Source organism: Eptatretus burgeri, chromosome 8, assembly GCF_056783735.1.
Source record: "Eptatretus burgeri isolate ZD-2024b chromosome 8, Ebu_testis_v1, whole genome shotgun sequence".
Classification (NCBI taxonomy): domain Eukaryota; kingdom Metazoa; phylum Chordata; class Myxini; order Myxiniformes; family Myxinidae; genus Eptatretus; species Eptatretus burgeri.
The window spans coordinates 70,495,689-70,522,968 of record NC_140968.1 but is presented as its reverse complement, the minus strand read 5'-3'; the positions used below and the strand labels follow the sequence as shown (position 1 = coordinate 70,522,968).

The following is a 27,280-nucleotide window of genomic DNA, read 5'->3' as shown; positions in this document are numbered from 1 at the left end:
TGGTGGTGGTGGCAGAGGGTATTACGATTTACTTTTTACCTGGGCAACGCTGAGGTTAAAGCACTCTTCGCACGGGTAAATTTGTTCTCCTGACCTTCTCCAGCACAGCCCCCCCCCCCCCCAACAAAAACCAGAAGGACCTGTCAAAGCCTGTCATTGTGTGTGACATTTCCAGAGGGAAGGGACATCAGGATGAACGAGAGGCAAAAGGGGGTTGGAGAGGGACGTGAGGACGGGGACGGGGTGGGGTGTGGGGAGTAGGGGTTAAAGCACTCTATGCATGGTTAAATTTGTCTTCCTTTCCTTCTTGCCAAAAATGTTTGGCAAACAGGATGACGAATTGGTCCATCAGCGAAGTGGCAGGTTGGCTCACCTCATATGTATATGACAGCACAGTATGTGAGTATATAACGGATGCATGGACCAGGGGTGTAACCATAACATTCCTTGGGAATGCACAACCAGAACAACACAGATTACCTGCAAAGTAGCAGAAGTACAGAAATTACAACAGCACAAAATCAAAGAGTCTGGGTGAGGGTGCGTGAATGTTAACCACAGTCTCCACCGAGATGTGCTCACTGCGATGAACCGCAAGTTGGGCAAATCCAATAATCAGTTGATTTTCTTCCATAGTTGAACATGTACAGCTCTTCACCCTTTAAGGACCAAGGGATACATAATATGTTCCTAAATTTTAAAGTGGTGTATCCGATATTTTCCCTGCAATTTTAGATTACTTTATGTTTGCACATTGGCAAACAGCTCGGCTAACACTGAGTAAGAGTTATTTTCATTTCCCTAATTTTTGGGTTTTTCTTTTGTTGATTATAAAAACTTGTATTTTTCCCCATGCATACTCTTAAATTTAAATTCATATAAATTCATCTATAACCAAAACGAATAATAAAATTGGACTCGTGTCTGAAAATTACTTCAACAAGCTCAGATGAGCTAAGATCCTCATCCTCTTAATATGACGTCATAAAAACGAATATGACGTCATTGTGACGTATCAGGTTTGTGATAAATTATCTGTGCTAATGTCCGGTTTGATTCTCGCAAACAAAATTCAAACAGCTTGCCGAGTTTTGGAGATAATGGTGTAGGCGATTCCCATTAGCGGCGATATAATGACGTCAACTTTTTTTCTCGGAAGAATTTCCAAAATCGGAGATGGTCACTGCCTGCGCGTGGGCTTTCTGCATATACATGGCAAGTTTCACGAAGATCCGATGAAAACTCTGGGCTGTGAAACAAAAAATGTCAAAAAATAGGAATGACGTCATAAAAATTGATGACGTCACGGTGATGTATCATATGTGCGGTAATTCATCTCTGCTAATGCCCTGTTCGATTCCCGCAAACAGAATTCAAAAAGCTTGCCTAGTTTCGGACATAATTTTTAGGGCGATTTCCATTAGCGGAGATATTTTGACGTCATAACTTTGTTTCTCGGAGGAATTTCCAAAATCGGAGATGGTTCCTGTCTGCGCAGGGAATTTTTACATATATATGCCAAGTTTCAGGAAGTTTCGATGAAAACTGTAGGCTGTGAAACAAAAAAGTCCACAAGAAGAAGATGAACAACAAACAACGTGAGAAAGACTTCGAGATCCTCCTCGAGGATCTAAAAATACCTGTGGTCCTCAAAGGGAAGATTCACTGCAAAAACTGGATACTTTGTCATTGCCTTCCCAGCAGTAATTAGGGCTGGAATTTGTAATTTGTTCAGGGTGCCAGCGATAGTTCACCTACCTCTTCGCAAAGGACAACGTGGGATCTTTAACTTCCACCTAACTCACGCTGGCAGACAGGGCACTCGGTTTAACGTCCATCCGAGGGAGGTCATGCCAGATAAGATCTGTGACTTGCTCCAGGTATCATGTTAACATGTACTAACCTGTTTCATGGTGTAGTTGTCGGTGACTAAACCATCTCCCCCACCAGGTTTTCTGATGAGGAGGGTGTATGATATGGACACCCGGTAGGATTTTGAAAACAAAACCTGTCAAATGGTGGAGTACCTCCTTGTGAGCCAACAGCCATCCATATCTAGTGCCCAAATGTGTCTGCGGACGTCCTCCTGCGGTTGGGTTACTTTTTTTTAGGAGGTTGGTGGCAGGATTTGCACTCCAGCCACTGCAAAAAACCCTTCACTCCACAAAACATAAGAAAACTCAGGAAAATTGAAAACCCACTCCATGGGAGTACCCCCGTGCAGCTGCCCTCCGCCGGACAGCTCACCGGATGATGGGATTGTGATAAATCCTTTGGGACCCCTGCTCTTTGATGATATGAGGAAAACCACAGGGTAACCTTCCCAGGTTAGATTGCGGTAGTGTGTGTCGGAGTGGTGCTTAGGTGTTGTCCACAAGACGACAGTCTCCTTGGGGTAACCTGAGGTGGTCCCTTTGGGTGGGTGCCTGGAATGTCCCATCCCTAAGAGAGGATGATCACCTGTCTCTGTTATCATCTCAGTTCAAGGGTTTGAACATCGGTATTGCAGCTCTCTCTAAGGTTCAGAGACTGGATAGTGGCGGGATCATGGTGGGTGGTTACACCTACTATTGGACTAGTCGCTCTGATGGTTACCATACTTAAGGAGTTGCTGCAGCTGTGTGCAATCACCTGATTCCAATGGTAATTGAGGTAACACCAGTCAATGAGCGTATCATGAGACCAAGGATTTGTCACTCCTTGGGTGTCATTTCTCTCGTCTTTGTATATGTTCTGACTGATGTGAGTAATCTCACCGTGAAAGACGCATTCTATGCCACACTTGAGTCGGTGGTTGATCAGTTGCCCAGGAGAGATACTCTTCCAGTCTTGGGGGATTTCAATGCATCGACTGGAATTGATAGGGACGGTGATGAGACATGTGTTTGTCCCCATGGGTCTGTAACTGTGAACCAGAATAGCATAAATTTCCTTGAATTTTCTAGACATGATGGACTTAGGGTGGCTGGTTCATGGTTTTAGTGTGCACAGGCTCATCTCTAGACTTGGTATTCCAACGCTGGTGGTGTGGCAAAGGAGATTGACCATGTGCTATTTGATGAGCACTGGAGGATGATCCAGAACTGCAGGGTCTACCAAAGTGCTCAGTTCCTCAATACCGACCACAGGCTTGTTGTAGCAACTCTGAAGTGACAGCTTAAATCAGGGAGAATGGTACCATCCCAGCTGAGGATGGATGTCGGCAAGCTCAAGGATAAGAGGGCAGCTGAGGAGTTTGCGAACAGGCTGAGTGAGCATTTGGGGGGTCTGAGTGCTTTGGGGAATCCTGAAGAGTTGTGGAGTGCCTTCAAGGCCAACATACTTGATGTTGACAAAGGATGTCTTGGAACTCACCATAGGGCAAAGAAGAATTTTGTCTTCTTAAGGGACACTGGATACCATTGACCAGAGTCACAGGGCCAGCCTTAATGGCAGAGCTGTTCTGTTCTAGGAGTTGAGGAGTAAAACTGTACGTGCACTAAGGGTGGACAAGGAGGCCTATATGCGAGGAATCTGTGAGGGGGTAGAGCATCACCTGTGGTCAAGTGATTCTCGTCCTTACAGGGGAATTTGTGCGTTACTCCAAGCCCATCCCTCAGTGTACTGCAGTTAGAGCGGAGGCTGGAGGGCTCTTGACAGAAGACTCCGAAGTGAAGGCCCGCTGGGTGGCTGTACCAGGATGATCCACCAGCTTTTGAGTTGGATGTAAGGGGTGTTACTATCGCTATTGCTGACCCTCCAATCACCTGTGATCTAAAATTGTTTGTGGAAACACAGGCTGTGGTGAACCGGTTGAAACGGGGTAAAGCTCCTGGGATCTGTGGCAGCCATGCTGAACTTCTCAAGGCAGGTGGAAATGCTGTACTCGTGTCATTGCATGAAACACAGGCATCATCACAACTTGACTGGAACAGGGGGCTTGTTGTCCCTCTCTGGAAAGGGAAGGGTGATCGCCAGGACTGCACAACTACCGAGGGGTGACGCTGCTCTCAGTGCCATGCAAGATCTTTGCTCAGATAATTATTGATCGGGTTCGCCATCATCTTCTTGAGCACCAACACCCAGAGCAGTCAGGCTTTACACCAAAGCGGTCAATAATTGACCGTATCCTTGCTCTTCAGGTCCTCACCGAACGCAGACGAGAGTTTCGGCAGGGGCTGCTTACAGCTTATGTTGATCTCTGCAAAGCGTTCGATTCAGTGAATCGGGATGTCCTCTGGAGGATTCTTGGTCTTCGTGGGGTGCCACCAAAACTGATCGATCTGATGTCTGAACTCTACTCTGGTACTGAGAGCGCTGTGACATGTTGTGGTACCATCTCAGACCTATTTCCAATTGTTACTGGAGTTCGTCATGGGTGTGTACTGCCCTCCACACCTTTCAGAACTTGTATGGACTGGATTCTGGGGAGGATGTGGTTGAGATCAAGCTGTGGTGCATCATTTGGGAATTTCAAGATCTCTGACCTTCATTTTGCAGATGATGCAGTCATCTTTGCGGAGACTTTAGACATCCTTTTGGGGGCCCTCGAGGTGCTGAATGAGGAGTCAGAGCCTCTGGGATTACGGGTTTCTTGGGTCAAAACTAAGATCCAGGCTTTCGGTGACATCTTGGATGCTGCTGTCCTGTCTGTGTCTGTTTGTGGTGAGGATGTTGAGGTCGTGGAGAGATTCACTTACCTTGGCAGTGATATTCATGTCTCTGCTGGCTGTGAGTCAGAGGTCAATAGACGTCTGGGTCGGGCCTGGGGAGTCATGGATTCACTGGATCAGGGGGTGTGGCGCTGCCGGTACCTGTGCGGGAGGACGAAAGTCCGAGTCTTCAGGTCCTTGGTACTTCCAGTCTTGCTCTATTGATGCGAGACTTGGACTCTGACCAAGGATCTGAGACGGAAACTTAATTCCTTTGGTACCAGGTCTCTTCGGAGAATCCTTGGCGATCGCTGGTCAGACTTTGTGTCCAACGAGCGGTTGCTGAGAGAGACTCGGATGAGATTTGTTACCTGCATAGTCCGTGAGCGTCAGTTGCGGCTGTATGGACATGTGGCTCGTTTTCCTGACGCTGATCCTGCTCACCAGATTCTCTCAGCGAGGGAGTCTCATGAGTGGAGGAGGCCAGTGGGCTGACCACGTGCCTCATGGTTGCAGCAGGTTGACCATCATCTCAAGGAGATGGGGATGGGGCTGGCATCTGCCTGGGGGATGGCCAGACGGAGGCCCCTGGAGTACCGGCGGAAAGTGGACGCAGCGACGTGCTGTTCTGGCACATGCTCCCATACCTGACCTGACCTTGTCAAAGTCGCACAGGTCTTTACTCCTGCCCATTTCTCCTGCATCCAACACATCAACTTGAAGAACTGACTGTTCACTTGCTGCCTCATATATCCCACCCCTTGACCCTTGACAGATGCCATTGTAACAAGATAATCAATGTTATTCACTTCACCTGTCAGTGGTCATAATGTTTTGGCTCATCAGTGTATGTATATACACACACACACACACACATATATATATATATATATATATATATATATATATATATATATATATATATATATATATATATATATATATATATATATGATGTATTGTTATTACTGTTTTTGTATATTAGTATACTGCACAGTCAACTGCTACATAGATAACTGCAGCATCAATCAACCTTCATGGCTTTCTTGAGAAGCCAGTTTTGCTGTTGGAAGGATCGTCAGCCCATCCCTTGGGGAAGGGAAGCAATGAACGGATGCTTTGCGAGGTTTTGTGAGTGTTTTTAGATTTGCTTCTTTTCTCCAGGAAGTGGGTTGACGATGCTGCCGGAAAAACAAAAGCTTTTAAGGACACGTGGCCTGAGATGATTCCAGAGAGCGGTGTAGCAGCTGATATATCACTACGCAGTCGGTGGTTTTCTCGTTTTTTTTTTTTCGAGAAGTTAACTGAACCGGTTTGCCTACTTCATGTTTGTAGTTATCATCCCAGCTGCAACGGAAAGTCCTTGTAAACTAGTAAGAGGTGCCGAAGTGTTGTGGATAAGAGGTACCCACTTGGTCAGGGTCCCCTACAAGGAAGTTGATGGTCAAGGGGTTCATGGCCACCTTTCCTTTTTATGAGGCAGGTTTATATTGCAAAAAAGACTCTCCTTTTAATGTTCAAACGAATTGTTTTCCACTTTGTGGAGTAAAATTATTTCGATGTCTTTCTGTTTGGAGACTGTTTTGGTCTTGCTTGCGGATGTGTTGTTCACGGAGGATGTATATCGGCTTGTAGTTTCCCCTTTGTTGGCGTTCCTGCTTTCGATTTTTTTGTAAACTAAAATACAACAAAGAAAATTGACGTGTATGACGTACATATATTTTATCAGACCTTCCAAAATGTCCCGATGATTCAGCAAAATGACATTTAAAACATCGACGATATCAAACGTCATCTCGCGAGATTACGATTCTCTCGCGAGATTTGGATTATCTCTCGCGAGTTGAGGGAGGGGTTCCTGTACCTCAGATTCAAGGCCAGGCTTCTGATTTTTTAGTGATTGCGTTCCGTCATCCACATGGAGCTGGGATTGTGAGAAGGGAGGAGGTGGGACAAGCATGGCGGAAGCTCCAGCGGGTGAGGGCCCATCTCCCGGCTCACTGACTGAGCCAATGGACATGCTTGCCCAGTCGCTGCAGAGCGGAGGAGCTCCTTGGGATCCAAGCCAGAGCCGGGACTGGGACGCCGAGGTGCCGTCTCCGCAGTGTCTCCTCCGTATCAAGCGGTAACGCTGTGCAGCGACAGGGAACGGAATACCGTGATTCGGTTATTAATACAGACTCGGAACAGAATAAATACAAAAGGCCGAAACAAGATAGGAGACTGTACAAGTGGATATAATAATCGTACACGGCACGGGTGGGCTGTGGGCATGAAGTGGTGGAGCATGGCGCTCGTGATAGTGCACACGTGGTGGAGGACTGGCGGGGCGAAACCGAGGGAGGGGACGAAGCTGGCAGGAGTGTGTGTGTGGGGTGTGTGTGTGGGGTGTGGGGTGTGTGTGTGTGTGTGTGTGTGTGTGTGTGTGTGTGTGTGTGTGTGTGTGTGTGTGTGTGTGTGTGTGTGTGTGTGTGTGTGTGTGTGTGTGTGTCGTACGATAAACTCAGGTATGACCACTGGTTGTCAACTCCTCACACTTTACATATAGATAGTACTGCAACGAAGCGAGATTCAACTTGAAGTTGTTGTAAAGATAAGTATTTGGAAGAAGGAGCTTTTACACAAGATCCAGGTTGGAGTGAAGGAAGTAAAGGAACAGCAAGGTAATCTGAGAGAGGAGATAAGGCTCCGGGTCCAGATAATATGCACCTGAGAGTCTTGATGGAGTTGGCTGAGCAGGTAAATGAGATGTTAACGGATATTTTCAATAGTTCCCTGGAGTCAGGACCAGTGTGACCACTCCTCATTTTCATAAATACCAAGGTGAGCCAATGAAAAAAGCCAAGAATTCACAAGGTTTCGGAAAAGCGATGATAATAGAAAACCTATACGCCAAGAAAACCTATAGAAAACCAAGACGCCAAGGTGAACAACGAATAGCCAAGATCTTGTGAAAAAAGCCAAGGAGTGGTCACACTGGTCAGGACAAGTACCGGAGGATTGGAGAGTAGCAAATGTAACACCATTATTTAAGAAAGGATCCAGAGAAGAATTGGGAAACTCGAGACCTGTTAGTTTGACTTCAGTTGTGGGGAAGGTGTTGGGGACATTAATTAAGGTGCAGATGAGGAACCATTTAAGCAAATACAAACTAATTAAAGGTAGTCAGCTTGGGTTTACCAAAGGTAGTTTCTGTTTTACAAATCTTTTAGAGTTCTATGAAGCAGTGTTTGATTGGGTGGATGAGGGAAAGGCAGTGGACATAGTATATCTAGACTTTAAGAAGGCATTTGACAAGGTACCACATCGGAGGTTGTTAGCCAAAGTGAGGGCTTGTGGAGTGGCTGATCAGGTTGCTCATTGGATTGCAAACTGGCTTAGTAGCAGGAAGCAAAGAGTGGCTGTGAGTGGAAGGATGTCTTGCTGGGAGGATATAAGTAGTGGGGTACCTCAGGGATTAGTACTTGGACCATTACTATTCATTATTTACATCAACGATTTGGAAAGTGGGGTGAAGAGTAAACTTTCCAAATTTGCAGATGACACAAAGCTTGGAGGTAAGGTGGATAGCAGAGGAGGTGGTGATCAGATACAATGAAAGTATTGATACTTGCATAGATTGGGCAAAAGATTGGCAAATGGAATTTAACCTGAGCAAGTGTAAGGTGTTGGGGATGGGAAAGAACAATGAAAATAGAGATTACAGGATGCAAGGGGTAATTTTGGAGCGTGTCACAGAGGAGAAGGATCTGGGGATGGTCATAGATATGGGAGGTAAGGAGGCAGCACAGTGCCAGCCAGCTATAGGGAGAGCAAAGAGGGTTTTAGGTTGTATTTGGAGGGGGATCATTTATGAATTAAAAGAGGTGGTGTTTACATTGTACAGGAATTTAGTGAGGATCACATCTAGAATATTGTGTGCAGTTTTAGTCACCACAATTCAGGAAGGACATAGATGCCATTTAGAGGGTTCAGCGCAGGGCTACGAGATTGATTCCAGGCCGAGCTTGACTCAGCTCTGAGGAGCGGCTGGAGGAGACAGGGCTTTATACACTAGAAAGGAGGTGGTTATGAGGAGATATGATAGAAATGTTTAAGTTAATGAAAGGTATCGATAAAATAAGTGCAGATGAATTATTCAACAGAGTGGACAATGATAGGACTAGGGGCCACAGCTTCAGAGTAAAGAAGAGGAGAGTTAAGATGGTAGCAAGGCAGGGGACTTTTACTCAGGGAATAGTTAATGCATGGAATGTTCTCCCTGGAAAGATAGTGGCAGCAGAAACAGGAGATAAGTTTAAATTGGAATTAAATATGTACCTGGAAGTTATGGAGATCGAGGGGTCGAGGGATATTGGCAGGACTTTTAGGTAGCTTGAGCATTGATGGGTGATTGTTCGGAGTGCTGTTGGTGGTGGTCTCATCAAGGGGTGTTGTGTGGTTGATTTTGTGTGTTTTTTTAATGAAGCCTATGCCCCTCGCTTGAGGAGGAAAAAAAATACAAAAGCTTAAATACATACATACATACATACATACATACATACATACATACATACATACATGCACCAAAACACAAAAAAGAATAATAAATTTTGCATTTTCTTCTTTGGATCCTGTGTTGATAAATTAGTGTGGTGTTGATGTCTCACAGGCATGATGGGCTGAATGGCCTCCACCTGTGTCGGATTTCCTTGTTTAAGGAGGAAGGGGTAGAAGATAAATGCTCATTCCGTGTCATTTCAGCCGGGGGTTGCGGTGACCACCTCAGATTTTTCTGAAAAAAATTCTCAAAACTACCTTAACATATATGAGGAAGGTTTGCCAAGTTATAGCTCAAAATTCCAAGTAGTGTCCGAGATATGGCCCTTCAAACACCCTAGGGGTGTTTCAATTCTGGCAGTCGTGAGTTGCAGATTTGTATCTGAAGCATTTTTGGAGAGCTCTAAATTGCAGAGTTTTACAGAGTTCTAAAAATTCACACAAATGGTGCCTATTAGTGAGGCTTTCAGAATCTGACATCAAAAATGTTCTAGTTAAAATACTTTTTAAGATAAGTACTCTCAAAAGTAGTGATTTGTAACGTGCAGTCAAAAAAATTTGAGTTTTCAAATTGCTGCCAACAGTCAGTTTATTCATCATGAAGAATTTTGTTGCCTGATTTACATAATCTAGTGACTGAATCATTCACACAAGAAAACTGAAACCTTTTGGAGCAAAATCTTGGGTGCTATAGGTGTCTGAACTTTGCTCCGGACTCAACGACACTGAAATTTACCCCGGTTTTACCCAAAGTGTTCACCATGTTGACAGTTACACAGCTCTTTTAAATTTTTGTCACTTAAAGACACATACATTGGTAAACTGTGGTAGAAAATTCAAGAGTTGTTCTCAATCCCTTCTATTTTTAAACGATTTTTTAAAAGGCCCACTATTTTAACAAAAACATGTTCCATGAAAGATGTAGAATAAATGCAATAGGTGTGCTGTTGAAGTGGAAGCCATGCCAAATATTCATAAGTTGGCACCACAATGATCAGATTGTTGTTTTTTTTTGGTCGGAACAAGTATGTGGTTTCTTTAATTTGGCTCACATTTTTTTTTTCGCTTAAGGCCGCCGCCAATCTCAACTACAAATTAAGACATAATGTGATCATAATAATCACCATTATAAATATCATTTCCATGTCTAATTGTTTATATACTTCGTGCATATTGTACGAAAGTCTACATCCATTTGTAAATGTAGGTACAATATCTGATTCAACTTTTTTTTTCATAATTTCATATCAAATTGTTTGGACAAATGTACTTGGATCCATTGTGCAAAGTGAACAGTGATTAGTTTTATAATTGCCAGGATATAATAAAATGTAACAATGAGCATTGGCAGTTACTACAGGGCTGTGTATTTGGTTAAAGCCTAAATCAGATAGAGTTGTGCTTCATGCCAAACTTTGGAAATGATTTTGGTACACTTCTTGAAGCTTTACTAAACTGATTTATATATTGTTAGATTCCACTCAAGTCATACTTCCTTACAATATCTTTATTTTTTCTATATGTTTGTTAGTAAAAAAAAGTAGCTTTTGGCACTGCAGAATCATAAGAAATTGATGCATTTTGTTTAAAATTTTCGTTTAAAAATAGAAGGGATTGAGAACAACTCTTGAATTTTTTTCCACAATTTGCCTATGTATGTGTCTTTAAGTGACAAAAATTTAAAAGAGCTGTGTAACTGTCAACATCGTGAACACTTGGGGTAAAACCGGGGTAAATTTCAGTGTCGTTGAGTCTGGAGCAAAGTTCAGACACTGAAAGCACCCAAGATTTTGCTCCAAAAGGTTCCAGTTTTCTTGTGTAAATGATCTAGTCATGAGATTATTTAAATCAAGCAAAAAAATTCTTCATGATGAATAAATTGACTGTTGGCAGCAATTTGAAAACTCAAATTTTTTTGACTGCATGTTACAAATCACTACTTTTGAGAGTATTTATCTTAAAAAGTATTCTAAGGAGAGCATTTTTTATGTCAGATTCTGAAAGCCTCACTAATAGACACCATTTGTGTGAATTTTCAGGACTCTGTTTGTAAAACGCTGGAATTTAGAGCCCTCCAAAAATGCTTGAGATACAAATCCGCAACTCACGACTGCCAGAATTGAAATACCCCTAGGGTGTTTGTTGGGCTATATCTCGGACACTACTTGGAATTTTGAGCTATAACTTGGCAAACCTTCCTCATATATGTTAAGGTAGCTTTGAGAATTTTTTCAGGAAAATCTGAAGGGGTCACCGCAGAATTTCAATTTTTTGGCTGATTTGACACGGAATGACCCTAACGTAATCAGGATTATGCAAGGGCAGAAAACTTTTCTGGATTAACCAATTGATAACTGCATGTAGCAATATGGATGAAAGCAAATGATCAATGATGAATGCACACAACATATAAATCGTGAAAGGACAATCTGCTCTGTTTTTGAACACTTTATCAGGAGACTCGGAGACAGAGTATATAATTATGGACTTGAATGTCCAGTTACAGACACCACAACAACTGGATGAAGACAACTACATCAATAAAAATACGTTTGATGACGAAGGGGTAGACATAATCAATACAGTATTCAGAACGTACTTCAACAGAAGAAAGTGTGGAGTTGCAAACGTTCACAAATGCCACGAGAGCGGTCGGCACGCCATCGCAAATCCACACGCTTCCCACCTGAAGCAATGTTGAAAGATGGCAAAAGATTCACCAGGAATGACCCAAAATCAAATTTTGAATTAAAAAAAAAATCTTCACTTGTTTTTTTACCTCTGTGACCTTTGCTCCCATCCCTGGGGCATGAACTGGGTGTCAAATCCAAAAAAATTGTTACATATTTCGTACGTCCCACAACGTTGGTTGCATATACAAAGTTTCATGAAAAAAATGTTTTAAAATGTGCCTGTAATTGCATTTTTGGGGAGTTATTTTTTACCCTAGCCCAGGGGACTGGCCCAAAAATGATACTGCTCTCGCATCTTCTTGCCATGTGGTGATCATAACTACCAAGTTTGGTGAATTTCTGCTCAACCGTTTAGGAGATAGCGTGACAGATGGAGGATATTGTAATCGGCTCTCTCTGTCTGTCCTGTCCGTCGGTCATGCAATCTCCTTGTATCGCATCATGGGTCAAAACAGAAAAAATATTTTTAACTCAAATTTTGATATTGGGTCATTCCTGGTGGAACCTTTTTTGTGTTCTTTCAATTTTGCTTGAGGTGGGAAGGGTGGGAATTTGTGATGGTGTGCTGACTTGACTCAAGTTACCTCTGCCACCAAAGGTGGACGGAGGTTGTGTTTTCTTGTCTGTTTGTCTGTGAGAAGGATATCTGCAAATGTTGGAGACAAACTCAGAGGAAATTTGGTGGGCAGGTTGGGTGTGTGACAAGCACAAATTTATTCAAATTTGGTGAAGATCTGGATCCAGCGACTAGAATTTTTAAAGTGATTTTTCACCAGTGAAACATGTGGTCAAAACTATATGTAGCATATCTCAAAAAGTTGTGGACAAGTTTTGACCAAATTTGGTGGATGATTTGGTAGGTGACAAGAACAGGCTGATTCGATTTTGGTCGAGGTCCGGATCCAGATCTGGCCTATCAGTGGGATACAAAACATAAACTAATCAGCCTGTCGGAGGTATGCGCTCAACCGAGTGCCATTCTCGTTACCTCAGTCACTGAAGGTGGATGGAAGTTGTGTTTTCACCCCTGTCTGTTTATTACTTACGAAATCTTTAGATTTCGTAAGTATATTGATGACTTCCGTCATCTGTTTGTGTGTTTTTTTGTTTGTGTGTGTTTGTTTGTTTGTTTGTTTGTTTGTTTGTAGGCACGATAACTCGAGAACGGAAGAAGCTACCAATGTCAAATTACACCACGTGATTCAGGAGGGTGATTGCTCGTGCTGATTAGATTTTGGTCAAACTCAGTCAAAGGTCAAGATCACAGTGAGGTCAAACATTCGATTTTTGATGGTTTGGTACAGAATCATCGTAGAAACTTCTGGTTTGCGTCGCTACCTTCTCGAGAGACAGCTTTTATTAGACAAGGTCAGAGGTCAAGTTGATGATTTCGTAAGTACCAGTCTATGACTGCTTGTTTGTTTTTTGTCTGTGAGTAGGATCGCTGAAAAAGTTATGGATGGATTCAGATGAATTTTGGAGGACAGGTTGGGTGTGTGACAAAGACGAATTGATTCGATTTTGGGGAAGATCTGGATCTGGATATGGATACAACAATCTTTTAAGTGATTCTTCACCATTGAGATATGGGGCCTAAACCGATTATATAGCATGATATTTCAAAAAGTTGTGACAAAATTGGTGGATGGCGGGTAGGTGACAACACAAGTTGGGTAGGTGACAAGAACAGGCTGATGAGATTTCGGAGGTCCGGATGCAGATCCGGCCTATTGGTGGTATACAAAACATAAACAGTTCACTGTTCAGCCTGGCGGAGGTATGCACTCCACCCAGTGCCGTTGTAGTTGCAATTGTGGGCATTCTGAATTAAAAAATTCACATCAACACACAATCACAGGTGATCTAAGAATAGAGATCAGATCATGAATCATGCTCTATATTAAGCCTCAATTCTGCCAAAGCAGTTTCTTTGTCTTGGGTTACAATCCTTGATGGGTCACCACTCTGACACAAGATACAAGGAAGTTGGCACTCATTTGCCAACCTCGGAAGGATGACAAGCTGAATCAACCTCACTTGGTATTAATTCAATGGCTGAGCGGGTTTTGAATTCAGGACCTGAGGATCCCAAGCCCACCACCCAAACCATTAAGCCAACACCAGGCATACAGGTCGCCACTCCGACACAGGAAGTCAAAACAAGAATATGTAATTTGTTCAGGGTATCAGAGATAGCTCACCGATTTCGCAAAGGACACCATGAGATCTTTAACATCCACCGATTAATGCCAGCAGACAGGATGCCTCTCAGAATATTGAAAGACAAAATGTTGTGTGTTTTCCTAACAAAAGGGCGAAAATGTAGAGAGAATGTAAGGATTCGCCTGGCTAAAGCACCATAGCTTATAACACTAGGACTGAGGAAATGGATGAGAACAAATTTAGGATTACAAAACACCAAATGTATATGGTTTGATGATTCTAAGAAGTCGATAAATATAAAAAGTTGAGTTGTTGATTTGAAAAGGAAAACTCGAATGAATATTTCAAAGGTATTTTAGACAATCCAGAGACGCGTTTCTTTGAAGCGGCTTCAAACACAATATATGTTATTGGATTCGCTATATATGAGATATCCCTTATTGTCGGGCTTTCCGGGGGTGTGTGTGTGTGTGTGTGTGTGTGTGTGTGTGTGTGTGTGTGTGTGTGTGTGTGTGTGTGTGTGTGTGTGTGTGTGTGTGTGCGCGCGCGCGTGTGTCTGCAACGCGAGGCTCCACAGCACGAACCAACAAACCGATTATGATGAAACCAACAAACCGATTGGAGAAACGAGACTTCGGAAATTTAACACTTCGAGATATTTAGAAAATTTTACTTGAGCCGATTTTTGATTGCGGTTTTATTTTTCAAATGGTAGTCCTTCAAAAATCGGGTGTCTATTTACCGTCATTTAAGGTGTGAATACAGTGTTTGTAAGGAACTACACCGTCATTCCACCTTCGATCTCTCCTCGATCCAAACGTTATTGATCAAAGTGAAAAAGATCCAACATAAATCAATACAGTATTCAGAACGTACTTCAACAGAAGAAAGTGTGGAGTTGCAAACGTTCACAAATGCCACGAGAGCGGTCGGCACGCCATCGCAAATCCACACGCTTCCCACCTGAAGCAATGTTGAAAGATGGCAAAAGATTTCTGGATCACAAACCACCGGCATTTCTGTCTTTGTGGATTTCTAATAATATGTTTATTTATTTACCGAAAACTATTCCACCACCCACACACCACCTCCAATTATTTATTTATTTCCCGAAAACGATTCCACGATCCACACACCACCTTCAATTATTTATTTACCGAAAACGATTCCACGATCCACACACCACCTTCAATTATTTATTTATTTACCAAAAACGATTCCACGATCCACACACCACCTCCAATTATTTATTTATTTATCGAAAACAATTCCATGATCCACACACCACCTCCAATTATTTATTTATTTCCCGAAAACGATTCCACGATCCACACACCACCTTTAATTATTTATTTATTTACCGAAAACGATTCCACGATCCACATACCACCTTCAATTATTCATTTATTTACTGAAAACTATTCCACGATCCACACACCACCTCCAATTATTTATTTATTTACCGAAAACGATTCCACGATCCACACACCGCCTCCAATTATTTATTTATTTACCGAAAACGATTCCACGATCCACACACCGCCTCCAATTATTTCTTTATTTACTGAAAACGATTCCACGATCCACACACCACCTCCAATTATTTCTTTATTTACCGAAAACGATAACACGATCCACACACCACCTTTAATTATTTATTTATTTACCGAAAACAATTCCACGATCCACACACCACCTCCAATTATTTATTTATTTTTCCGAAAACGATTCCGCGATCCACACACCACCACCAATTATTTATTTATTGACCGAAAACAATTCCACGACCCACACACCACCTTCAATTATTCATTTATTTACTGAAAACTATTCCACGATCCACACACCACCTTCAATTATTTATTTATTAACCGAAAACGATTCCACGATCCACACACCACCTCCAATTATTTATTTATTTTTCCGAAAACGATTCCACGATCCACACACCACCTCCAATTATTTATTTATTTTTCCGAAAACGATTCCACGATCCACACACCACCTCCAATTATTTATTTATTGACCGAAAACAATTCCACGACCCACACACCACCTTCAATTATTCATTTATTTACTGAAAACTATTCCACGATCCACACACCACCTCCAATTATTTATTTATATACCAAAAACGATTCCATGATCCACACACCACCTCCAATTATTTATTTATTTATCGAAAACAATTCCATGATCCACACACCACCTCCAATTATTTATTTATTTCCCGAAAACGATTCCACGATCCACACACCACCTTTAATTATTTATTTATTTACCGAAAACGATTCCACGATCCACATACCACCTTTAATTATTTATTTATTTACCGAAAACGATTCCACGATCCACACACCGCCTCCAATTATTTATTTATTTACCGAAAACGATTCCACGATCCACACACCGCCTCCAATTATTTCTTTATTTACTGAAAACGATTCCACGATCCACACACCACCTTCAATTATTTATTTATTTCCCGAAAACGATTCCACGATCCACACACCACCTCCATTTATTTATTTATTTACCGAAAACAATTCTCCGACCCACACTCTGCCTCCAATTATTTATTTATTTTACGTTGACTATTCCATGATCCACACACCACCTTTAATTATTTATTTGTTTCCCAAAAAACGACCAAGACCCACACACCACCTCCAATTATTTATTATTTAAAGTGGGAGTGGGGTATGAAAGTGGGCGTGGCTTATGAAAAATATTGTGTGGCTCAGGAGGTATGGTCAAACAAGAGCGTTGAGAGAAGTTTATCGGTTTTTCCGTGTGTGCGTGCGTGCGTGCGTGCGCGCGCACAACACGAGGTTCTACAGCACAAACCAGCAAACCGATTATTTTTCAAATGGTAGTCCTTCAAAAATAGGGTGTCTATTTACCGTCATTTTTTATGAGGAGTGCCAGTTGGCAAAATACGCAATAGGAAAAATCTTGCCAGGCAGAGGAACAATTGTATGTGAACCAATACGTCTTGGCAATGAATCTTCGTCGGTGGATCGGTCAGAATGAAAAGTATCGTATCCAGCGCTTCGGTCCTCGCGAATCCCTCGTCGCCTACCGGCTTGTTGTTGTTATTGACCATGCAAGTAATAATGTGTTTATATGAAAAATGTTATCCTTCTAACTTTTTTGAAAGAGGCAGGCTTACAGAGTGGAGCTGCCAAGACCTACAAAATATGTAATGATGACTTTAACAAAAAAAAAACTTGAGATGGCAATAAACAAGAAAGGCACTCGGAAGAGTTAATACCTCCGCCAATCTGATTAGTTTGTTTTGTATTCCACTGATAGGCCAGATCTGGATTCGGACCTGAACTAAAATTGTCTTGTTTTTGTCACCTAACCAACTCGTCCACCAGGTTTCGTCTGAATCCGTCCACAACTTTTTGAGATATCGTGATGTACTGTTGGACCCCGCTATTTGCGGAAGAAACATTCCTGAAAAATGCTGCAAATGTCACGGTCCACGAATGTCGGGGCATTATATATATATATATATATATATATATATATATATATATATATATATATATATATCTATATATATATATATATATATATATATATATATATATATATATCTATATCTATATATATATGTATATATATATATCTATATCTATATATATATGTATATATATATATATATATCTATCTATCTATCTATCTATCTATCTATCTATCTATCTATCTATCTATCTATCTATATATGAAGCCTGGTGTTGGCGCAGTGGTTAGGGCAGCGGCTTGGGATCCAAAAGGTCCTGAGTTCAAGCCCCGTTGGGCCACTGAATTAATACACCAGGGGGTTAACTCAGCATGTCATCCTTCCGAGGTTGGCGAAATGAGTACCAGTGTACTGGGCCGGTGTATACCCCGGTTAAAATAGGTGTACCAGATCCCTGTGTTGCAAGAGGCGACCAGGGTTGCGTCAGGAAGGGCATCCGATGTAAAACGTGTGCCAAATCACTATGCGGATCATATTGATGATCCGCTGTGGCGACCTCTAACGGGAGCAGCCAAAAGAAGATGATATATATATATATATATTTATGTATATATTTATGTATATATGTATATATATTTATGTATGTATATATGTATATATATATATGTATATATTTATGTATATATTTATGTATATATATGTATATATATATATGTATATATTTATGTATATATATATATATTTATGTATATATTTATGTATATATATATATATATATTTATATATATATTTATGTGTATTTATGTATATATATATATATATATTTATGTATATATATATATATATATATATATATATATTTATGTATATATTTATGTGTATATATATATATATATATATATATATTTATGTATATATTTATGTATATATATATATATATATATATTTATGTGTATATATATATATATATATTTATGTATATATATATTTATGTATATATATATATATATATATATATATATATATATATATATATATTTATGTATATATATATATTTATGTATATATATATATATATATATATTTATGTATATATATATATATATATATTTATGTATATATATATATATATATATTTATGTATATATATATATATATATATTTATGTATATATATATATATATATATATTTATGTATATATATATATTTATATATATATATATATATATATATATATATATATTTATGTATATATATATATATATATTTATGTATATATATATATATATATTTATGTATATATATATATATATTTATGTATATATATATATATATATTTATGTATATATATATATATATATATATATATATTTATGTATATATATATATATATTTATGTATATATATATATATATTTATGTATATATATATATATATTTATGTATATATATATATTTATGTATATATATATATATATATATTTATGTATATATATATATATACACGAGGTGTGTTCAAAAAGTATCCAACCTTAATTTTTTGTGCGTAAACAAATGAAGCTAGGGAGGCGTGGTTTGGTGCACATATGTAGGCGATCCTAATTCATATGTGTGAATATTTTCCCGCCTGCCGAAGCTGTCAGTTGCCGACAGACCACCGATGAGTGAGGAAGTGTAAGTGAGCGCCGTCGGATTTTTGTTTTTGACAAAATGGCGGAAAAACTTGAACAACGCTACTGCATCAAATTTTGTGTAAAGCTTGGCGATTCCCAAGTGGAAACGATCCGCAAGATTCAACAGGCCTTCGGGAATGAAGCAATGGGCACCACACAGATATAAGAGTGGTACAACTGCTTCAAAGATGGTCGCACATCAGTGGAAAGTGAAGCACGTTCTGGTAGGCCCTCAACATCCCAAAATGAGATTGTCATTGACCAAGTGAGGACGCTGCTGATGCAGGTTCGTCGAATCACGATCAGAGAACTTGCAGACGAGGCGAGTGTCAGCATTGGATCCGTTCATTCCATTGTGACTGAGGATTTGGGCTTAAGGAGAATCTCAGCGAAATTTGTGCCAAAGCTGCTAACGATCGAGCAGAAGCAACTCCATTTGGAGATTGCACAGGACATTCGGGAGACTGTGAACAGCGATCCCAACTTCTTCAAAACAGTGATCACTGGCGATGAGACCTGGGTGTATGGGTACGACCCAGAAACCAAGTTCCAGCCATCACAATGGAAGCATCCAAATCCCCGAGGCCAAAAAAAGCAAAGAAGGTCCGCAGCAATGTCAAAGTCATGCTGACCGTCTTCTTTGACTCCAGTGGCGTGGTTCATCACAAGTACGCACCACACGGCACAACATCACAAGAGTACTACCAAGAGGTACTGCGTTGCCTTCTTGACGCTGTGCGATGCAAACGGCCGGACCTGTGGGCAGCGGTCAATTGGCAGCTCCATCACGATAATGCATCCGCCCATTCTTCACATTTGATACAGAATTTCCTGGCCAAACACAACACACCTGTGCTTCGTCAGGCTCCCTACTCTCCCGACATGGCTCCATGTGACTTCTGGCTTTTCCCCAAGCTGAAAATGCCCCTGAAAGGGACCAGATTTCAGTCCAGAGAAGACATCATGCGGAATGCAACGGACCAGCTGCGTGCCATCCCAAAAGAGGCGTTCCAGCGTTGCTTCCGACAGTGGCAGAAGGAGATTCGTGTAAGTTTGTAGTATCTGGATACAAGTATTTTTTTATGAACAAAGGTCGGATACTTTTTGAGCACACCTCATATATATATATATATATATATATATATATATATATATATATATATATATATATATATATATATATATATATACTGAACAAAAATATAAACGCACCAACCTAAATATCTAAGTCAAGATTGCCATTATGGGAAAATGGTCAAACCGATGATATGTTTGAGCAATGGTTCCTTTGTTTTGCTCAAGACAGATGTTCCCATTGAAATTGACCACTCTGGGTGTGTGGACTCACACGTTGAGTAATCCTTCCCATGAGCACCATGGGGCTTGACAGAGTGATGGTCAGTGAGCGTGACCAGGACACAAACACTCCCTATAGCTTGCCCTATAAAAGGCCTCCCCAAAATGTGGACTGGTGCCAAATGTCAACATGCCACAGATGTCACAAATCTTGAGGGAGCGCGCCATTGGTATGCTGAATGCTGGGACGTCAGTACGGGCCGTTGCAGCACACTTCAATGTCCACCACTCCACCAGTAGCCGCCTGAGAACGCGCCTCAGAGAGACTGGTAGCACCGTGAACCGCCCACATGCCCGGCGACCACGTGTGACCACCGCTGGTCAGGATCGTCACATGAGGCTGCAACATCTCCGGGATCGACTCCGACCGGCCACGAGGACTGCCGATGAGACTGTCGGGCTGCATAACAGGCGCATTTCAGCCCAGACGGTGCGTAACCGCTTGAGGGAGGCCAACCTCCGAGCCCGCCGACCACACCGGGGACTCGACCTCACTGCAGTCCGGCGTCAGACCCGACTGAACTGGGCCAATGTTCACTTGCGCTGGACCCTCGCACGATGGAGGAGAGTGCTGTTCACCGATGAGTCGCGGTTCCAGCTGTATCGGGCTGATGGCAGACTCCGCGTCTGGCGTCGGGCTGGGGAGCGCTACACTGACGCCAATGTCCTTCGTTGGGTGTCACACGGTGGTGCCAGTGTAATGGTGTGGGCAGGCATATGCCATGGAGAGCGCACTCGGCTTCATTTCATTGAAGGCAACTTGAAAGGGCAGCGGTACAGGGACGAGATACTCAGACCCATCGTCGTGCCGTTTGTGCGCCTTCACCATGTGACGTTTCAGCACGACAATGCTCGCCCCCATGTTGCCAGGATCTGCAGGGACTTCCTCGGTGAGGAGGACATTGATGTCCTCGACTGGCCTCCATATTCTCCCGACATGTCGCCCATCGAGCACCTTTGGGACGTTCTTGATCGACGCGTACGACAACGTTACGCAGTCCCAGAGAACGTCCGCCAGCTCCGTGTGGCTCTCCAGGAGGAATGGGAAAACATCCCTCAGGCCACCATCGATAATCTGGTGATGTCCATGTGCCGGAGATGCACCGCTCTGCGCGACGCCAACGGTGGACACACCCGCTACTGACTGTGTGAACTCTGACAGTGACACCTCGGTTGTGTCGGCTGTTGTAGCGCAAAGACTGTCGCCAGAATTCTCAAGGAACTCTTTGAAATTTAATGCTCAATTGTCATGGATTCAATAACCAAATTGTTGTGAAGATTTCGTATTAATGAGTTTGAGGTAAAATTGTAACAATCGCTTGGTGCGTTTATATTTTTGCGCTTGGTGCGTTTATATTTTTGTTCAGTCTATATATATATGTATATATATGTATATATATATATATATATATATATATATATATATATATATATATATATATATATATATATATATATATATATATATATATATATATATATATATATATATATATATATATATATATATATATATACGTTGGTCCAGCATAGTTCGGATCCGAGTTTTAGCTGGGTCTTTATTCCCGATATTCTGTTCATTCTCGCCGGTATGTCCTTGGTAGTTCCACTCGGCTGCATCCGATCCGGAAAGGTGGTTGGTAGAGTTGGTAGTTTGGAGAGTGATCCGGATCGGGCAAGGCGTATCGAGGGCGTGGTTCCCCGGGAGTCGAAACCACGTGGTTAATTCGGTAAATTGGTTCGAGACAAAAAGACCCTATGCTACGCGGTGGAGGTATTGGTGTCCACGGTCGGTTAAGCGACCCGCAAAGTCACGGAATTGTCCGTGAGCGATGGCCTACAATTCCGGGAGTCTGGTGGGAGACGACGTAACTCCCCCACCTCACGGTCGTTTTCGCCACCGGTTCCCGGCCTGCAACAACATATACGTGTATATATATATATATATATATATATATATATATATATATATATATATATATATATATATATATACCCGATATATATATATATATATATATATATATATATATATATATATATATATATACCCGATATATATATATATATATATATATATATATATATATATATATATATACCCGATATATATATATATATATATATATATATATATATACCCGATATATATATATATATATATACCCGATATATATACCCGATTATATATATATATATATACCCGTTATATATTTATATATATATATATATACCCGATATATATATATATATATATATATATATATATATATATATATATATATATATATATATATATATATATATATATATATATAGACTTTATATATATATATATCTACATATATATATATATATATATACACGTATATGTTGTTGCAGGCCGGGAACCGGTGGCGAAAACGACCGTGAGGTGGGGGAGTTACGTCGTCTCCCACCAGACTCCCGGAATTGTAGGCCATCAGTCACGGACAATTCCGTGACTTTGCGGGTCGCTTAACTGACCGTGGACACCAATACCTCCACCGCGTAGCGTAGGGTCTTTTTGTCTCGAACCAATTTACCGAATTAACCACGTGGTTTCGACTCCCGGGGAACCACGCCCTCGATACGCCTTGCCCGATCCGGATCACTCTCCCAACTACCAACCACCTTTCCGGATCGGATGCAGCCGAGTGGAACTACCAAGGACATACCGGCGAGAATGAACAGAATATCGGGAATAAAGACCCAGCTAAAACTCAGATCTGAACTATGCTGGACCAATGAAGGAAAAGACAGAAACGAACTGGGAACATTTCTTCAATAATTTCTTTTCAATCACTTACAAAAGAAGGACATCAAATAAAAACACATGCAATTCTACTTAAAGACGGCGCCACACACTCAGATGCACACTCAGACGGAAATAAACCCATATGTATGGCCAATGACCTTTTGCAGCCAGAGAGGGAGGTGAGCTGAGATCGCAGTTCTTTCGGGTACCTGAACGTTGGAGGGAAGGGATGCTCCGTGGTGCGGCACCTGCCAATGGTTGTGCGGCTCGTTCCACGGCCGCCTGCATGGAGACCGTGTCTGCGAAGGAGCCTGAGTCGAGTAGAGCGGAGTCCGAGGTGGGGATCAGGGCTGTAGACAGGACCCTACGAGAGACCCGGTCAAGGTCGGGTAGAGGTCTTCCCAGCTCTCTCACACTCGAAACGAATGACCCCCAAAGAGCGCAACCACTCCACGACATTCCTCCTTTCTTTCGCTATCAGCCAACGAACTTCCTCACTCCAACGCTCCGCTCAAGACGACTCACTTTCCAGCTCACCAGACTACTCTGAACGAATGGTGTCGTAATTTTGATCTCCCTCAGCGGGAGGGGCCTTGGTAAAGCCGACGTCACTGTTCGCCCTGATTCGACAGGGCTTCCATGGGGCCGCCCTTTCTGGTTGGAGTTTCGGCCATACCGGGAAGCCCGCCCACTCCGCGTGTCCGGACTCGCCAAAAAGGTACTACACAAAGATTCTGCCTCAGAAAGCGAGTCGTCGGTGAGGCGAATCGGTGAACACGCGCTTGTTCAGCCCATGCGAGAGCAGCAAGCGAGATGTGGGTGCGAGCAGGCAGAGGGTACCGTGGGTCGTCGTGGTTGGGATATAATGATTTATTAATCTAACTATAAAAACATCGCAACGCACCCCAGTGTCTTCCCACTCCACACAAGGAGGGGTTCTATCTGCACTATTTCAAACAACCTGCACTGGAGGTATTTCAAATAAACAGCTTCTCAACAACCACGCCATCCCCACCACAGCACCAACCACACTACAACGATGCCACCTCCACCACCTACGCTACCACATCATCGCTTCTACAACCATTCGCAAACACCACCACCTTCGCCTTTACCTTCACAACTTCATCCCACATCATCGCTTCTACGGCCAGTCCCAAACACCACCAGTCAACACCAAACGTCGTATTCCCGGAGCCGTTCGGCAGTGGAGGCCGAACGCTTCGACCCGCGGATCAGGAATGCTTCACGCCCACTTCTCCTCCATCCACTGGGCAAGCGCGAGGCGGCTTGGCCCCGCCTCCATTCGAGTGTCGGTGAATTCCGTCTATGTCCGTCTCTGCAAATTTTAGGATCAGGGGAGGTTCACGCCCATTTTTGCCCGACCAATGGCTGACCGGGGGAGGGGGGCGGTGTAGCCCCGCCTCCAATCGCGTTCTGATCCGGAAATTTGCATATCGGCGCCTCCTGAGAGCTATAAAGGTACGAGCGCAAGGCGACTCTCTGTAGTGTGAGTTAAGCGTGGAGCGAGGAGCGTGAAGCGTTGAGCGTTGGGGAGCGGAGTTGAGAGTTGAGCTGGAAGAAGTGGAGTGCGCGCGGTGGAGCTGCAGGCGGCGGTCGGGGCATGGGAGCTCGGGTCCGAGGCAAGGAGGACGGCGGTCGGCGACGACGTTGCGGTGTGGGGGATCGCTCGTCTCGTCGCGGGACCCAAGCCAGCCAGCCACTCCCCTCCCACAGGGCATCAACAATTTCCCCTTCCCCCGCGCTGAGATAGTGCAAAGGGGGCCCCGTTCCTCCCCCACCCCAAATGTGGTGCCAACGAGCACGCCAGGGGCACGGAGTCGGGGCACAGCGATGCGGACATTTTGGGGCTTGCCCGCCAACGCGTCACGAGGACGCGGGTAAGACCTCCCCGGTCTCGCAGACCTGGCCGCTCCTCTAGGTCCCGCGCACATTTGGCCTACGGGCCTGTCTGTGAGGTCTGTGAGGGTGGCTTCTTCTCTGTGAGGGTGGCTTCCTTCTTTTGCTTTTGTGTAAATGTGTGTTTGCGCCATCTGTGAAGTAAAACTGTGTAAGTGTTGCCGTGTGTACGCGTTAGGTCGGTGTCAACTGTTCTTCTTGCCTTTGCTTTTTGTGTATTCTGTATGGCTGTAAATACGTGCTTTCCGTGTGTCACGTGAATAAAATGCTTGCTTGTTGAACTGTGCCCGTTTCGCTTCGTCTTTTCTCGATTTGAATCTCCATCTTGCATCACGTAAGGGGTTCGTAGTGGGTTCAACATCCCGGTAATTAATCTGAACCGTCCGGGTCGACGATAATACTGCTCGGTTATCCCGATAGTACGGAACGGGCCGCCCAAGCGGCTCGTGTCCGTAGTCGACCTGTGGCGAGGTACGATCACCCGGTTAACCATCCGCGTGGGTACTTAGGTAGGTCGAGTTTGGCGAACAACCTTACCCTACGCGGGTGGCCGATTGGCACGATTGTGGTGAGGTCGAAAGGCCCACCCATGACGAGCTCCCGGCGTTGTTCCGAGAGGGTCATGACAGAATTGTCCGTCCGGTGGGCGACGTGCCGCGATTCGAGTTACGTGGCCGTTCGCATGCCGGCGGGCGCGAATTCGTAACACTGGTGTACAGGAGTGTGGGATTCAAATCCACCTCGGTCTCCAACTAAATTTACAGGAATCGGTTCAGGGGTGCGACGAGCGACCCCCGATTCCTTCCAAATTACGAGCAGGCTAAATTTTAATCTCTTACGAGAAACAAGATGGAGTCTCAAGGCGAGCGGGTGCTGGGGGTATTAGAAATGGATGTGGGAGTGTTAGAATCCATGGTTCAGGATTGAGACCCCGAGCAGGAAATGTTGGTTGTGCAGGAACACGAACTCCCCCAACTGAACCCAGAGCCCGAAATGGGCGCGGCGGCGGCCGCGGCGTCTGACACCTCCCCTCCCCCTCTCCACCAAAACCCCCCGATCCTCGCCGAATCAGCTCAGGCGAGTGCACTCGACATGGCCCAGCTATTCGCCATGCTGGCAAAGATGAATACGGATGCGCAACAAATGAATGCGAATGTACAAAACAAAATGGATACAAACACAAACAAAATGGAAAATAAAATGGATGACATAAAAAACAAAATGGACAATAATGTGCAAATACGGCGGGGTGAGATGCAGCAAATAGGCCGTGGCCTGCAAGCAGGCATGATGGCATTGGTGAGCAGCGAAACGCGGACCGCGGGCGAAAAAATGGCGACGCCATGCACTGGGGCGAACGAGCTGGGGGGAGTGCAACGGCTGTCAGGCCCGCGGTGGGGGCAGGTGAGAAAATAATTCGGGAGACGTGTAAGACGAGACACGAGGTAAAGAAGGCAATAGAAAAATTAAAAGAAAGCCAGGAGGAGACAAAGGAGGGATTGAAGGTCATAACGGTGGAATGTGAGAAAAGACTTCAAGACATGACGAAGAGAGTTGATAACTGGAACGGGAGGTAAAAACGGAGACAGAGGAACTGGGAAGACGGGTATAAAACCACAAGGGCAAGACGGAAGAACAGTTAGAAGTCAAAGCAAGGTCAGAGTATGCGGAGATGAGAAAAAAATTAGAAAAAAAAGCTTCTGAGTCACAGAAACTACAAAACGAGCTGAGGATGTTAAGAGAGGAAAGAAAGAGAACGGAGAATGAAACGTTAAGGAACCACACTGTGCAAATCAAACAGTTAGAAGCCAAAGCAAGGTCGGCGGGTGAGGAGATGAGAAAGGAATTAGAAGAGAAAGCTTCTGAGTTCCAGAAATACCAAAACAAAGAGATGGAATTATAAAACGAGTTGAGGATGGTGAGAGAAGAAAGAACAACAGCAGAGAATGAAACGTTAAGGAACCACACTGTACAGATCGAACAGCTTGAAGCGAAGGCCAGATTAAAGAATGAGGAACAAGAAAGAGTACTGAAAGAACAAAGATTGAGACAGGAGA

General features: G+C 43.0%; 1 protein-coding gene across 4 annotated transcripts in view; it reads left to right on the top strand.

The window, feature by feature from the left end:
* The first annotated feature begins 6,087 nt into the window (after nucleotides 1-6,087).
* The window catches only part of UBE2Z (ubiquitin conjugating enzyme E2 Z), a 49,207-nt gene continuing 28,014 nt past the window's right edge, over nucleotides 6,088-27,280 (top strand). For 2 of the 4 annotated variants that reach the window (XM_085892508.1, XM_085892505.1), the window contains exon 1: nucleotides 6,446-6,756. In XM_085892508.1, coding sequence (XP_085748634.1) covers nucleotides 6,590-6,756 — 167 coding nt within the window. In that variant the 5' untranslated portion in view covers nucleotides 6,446-6,589. Of the gene's footprint in view, nucleotides 6,111-6,425; nucleotides 6,757-27,280 lie in introns of those variants that run through there. The other 2 variants (XM_085892506.1, XM_085892507.1) reach the window with 2 other exon arrangements.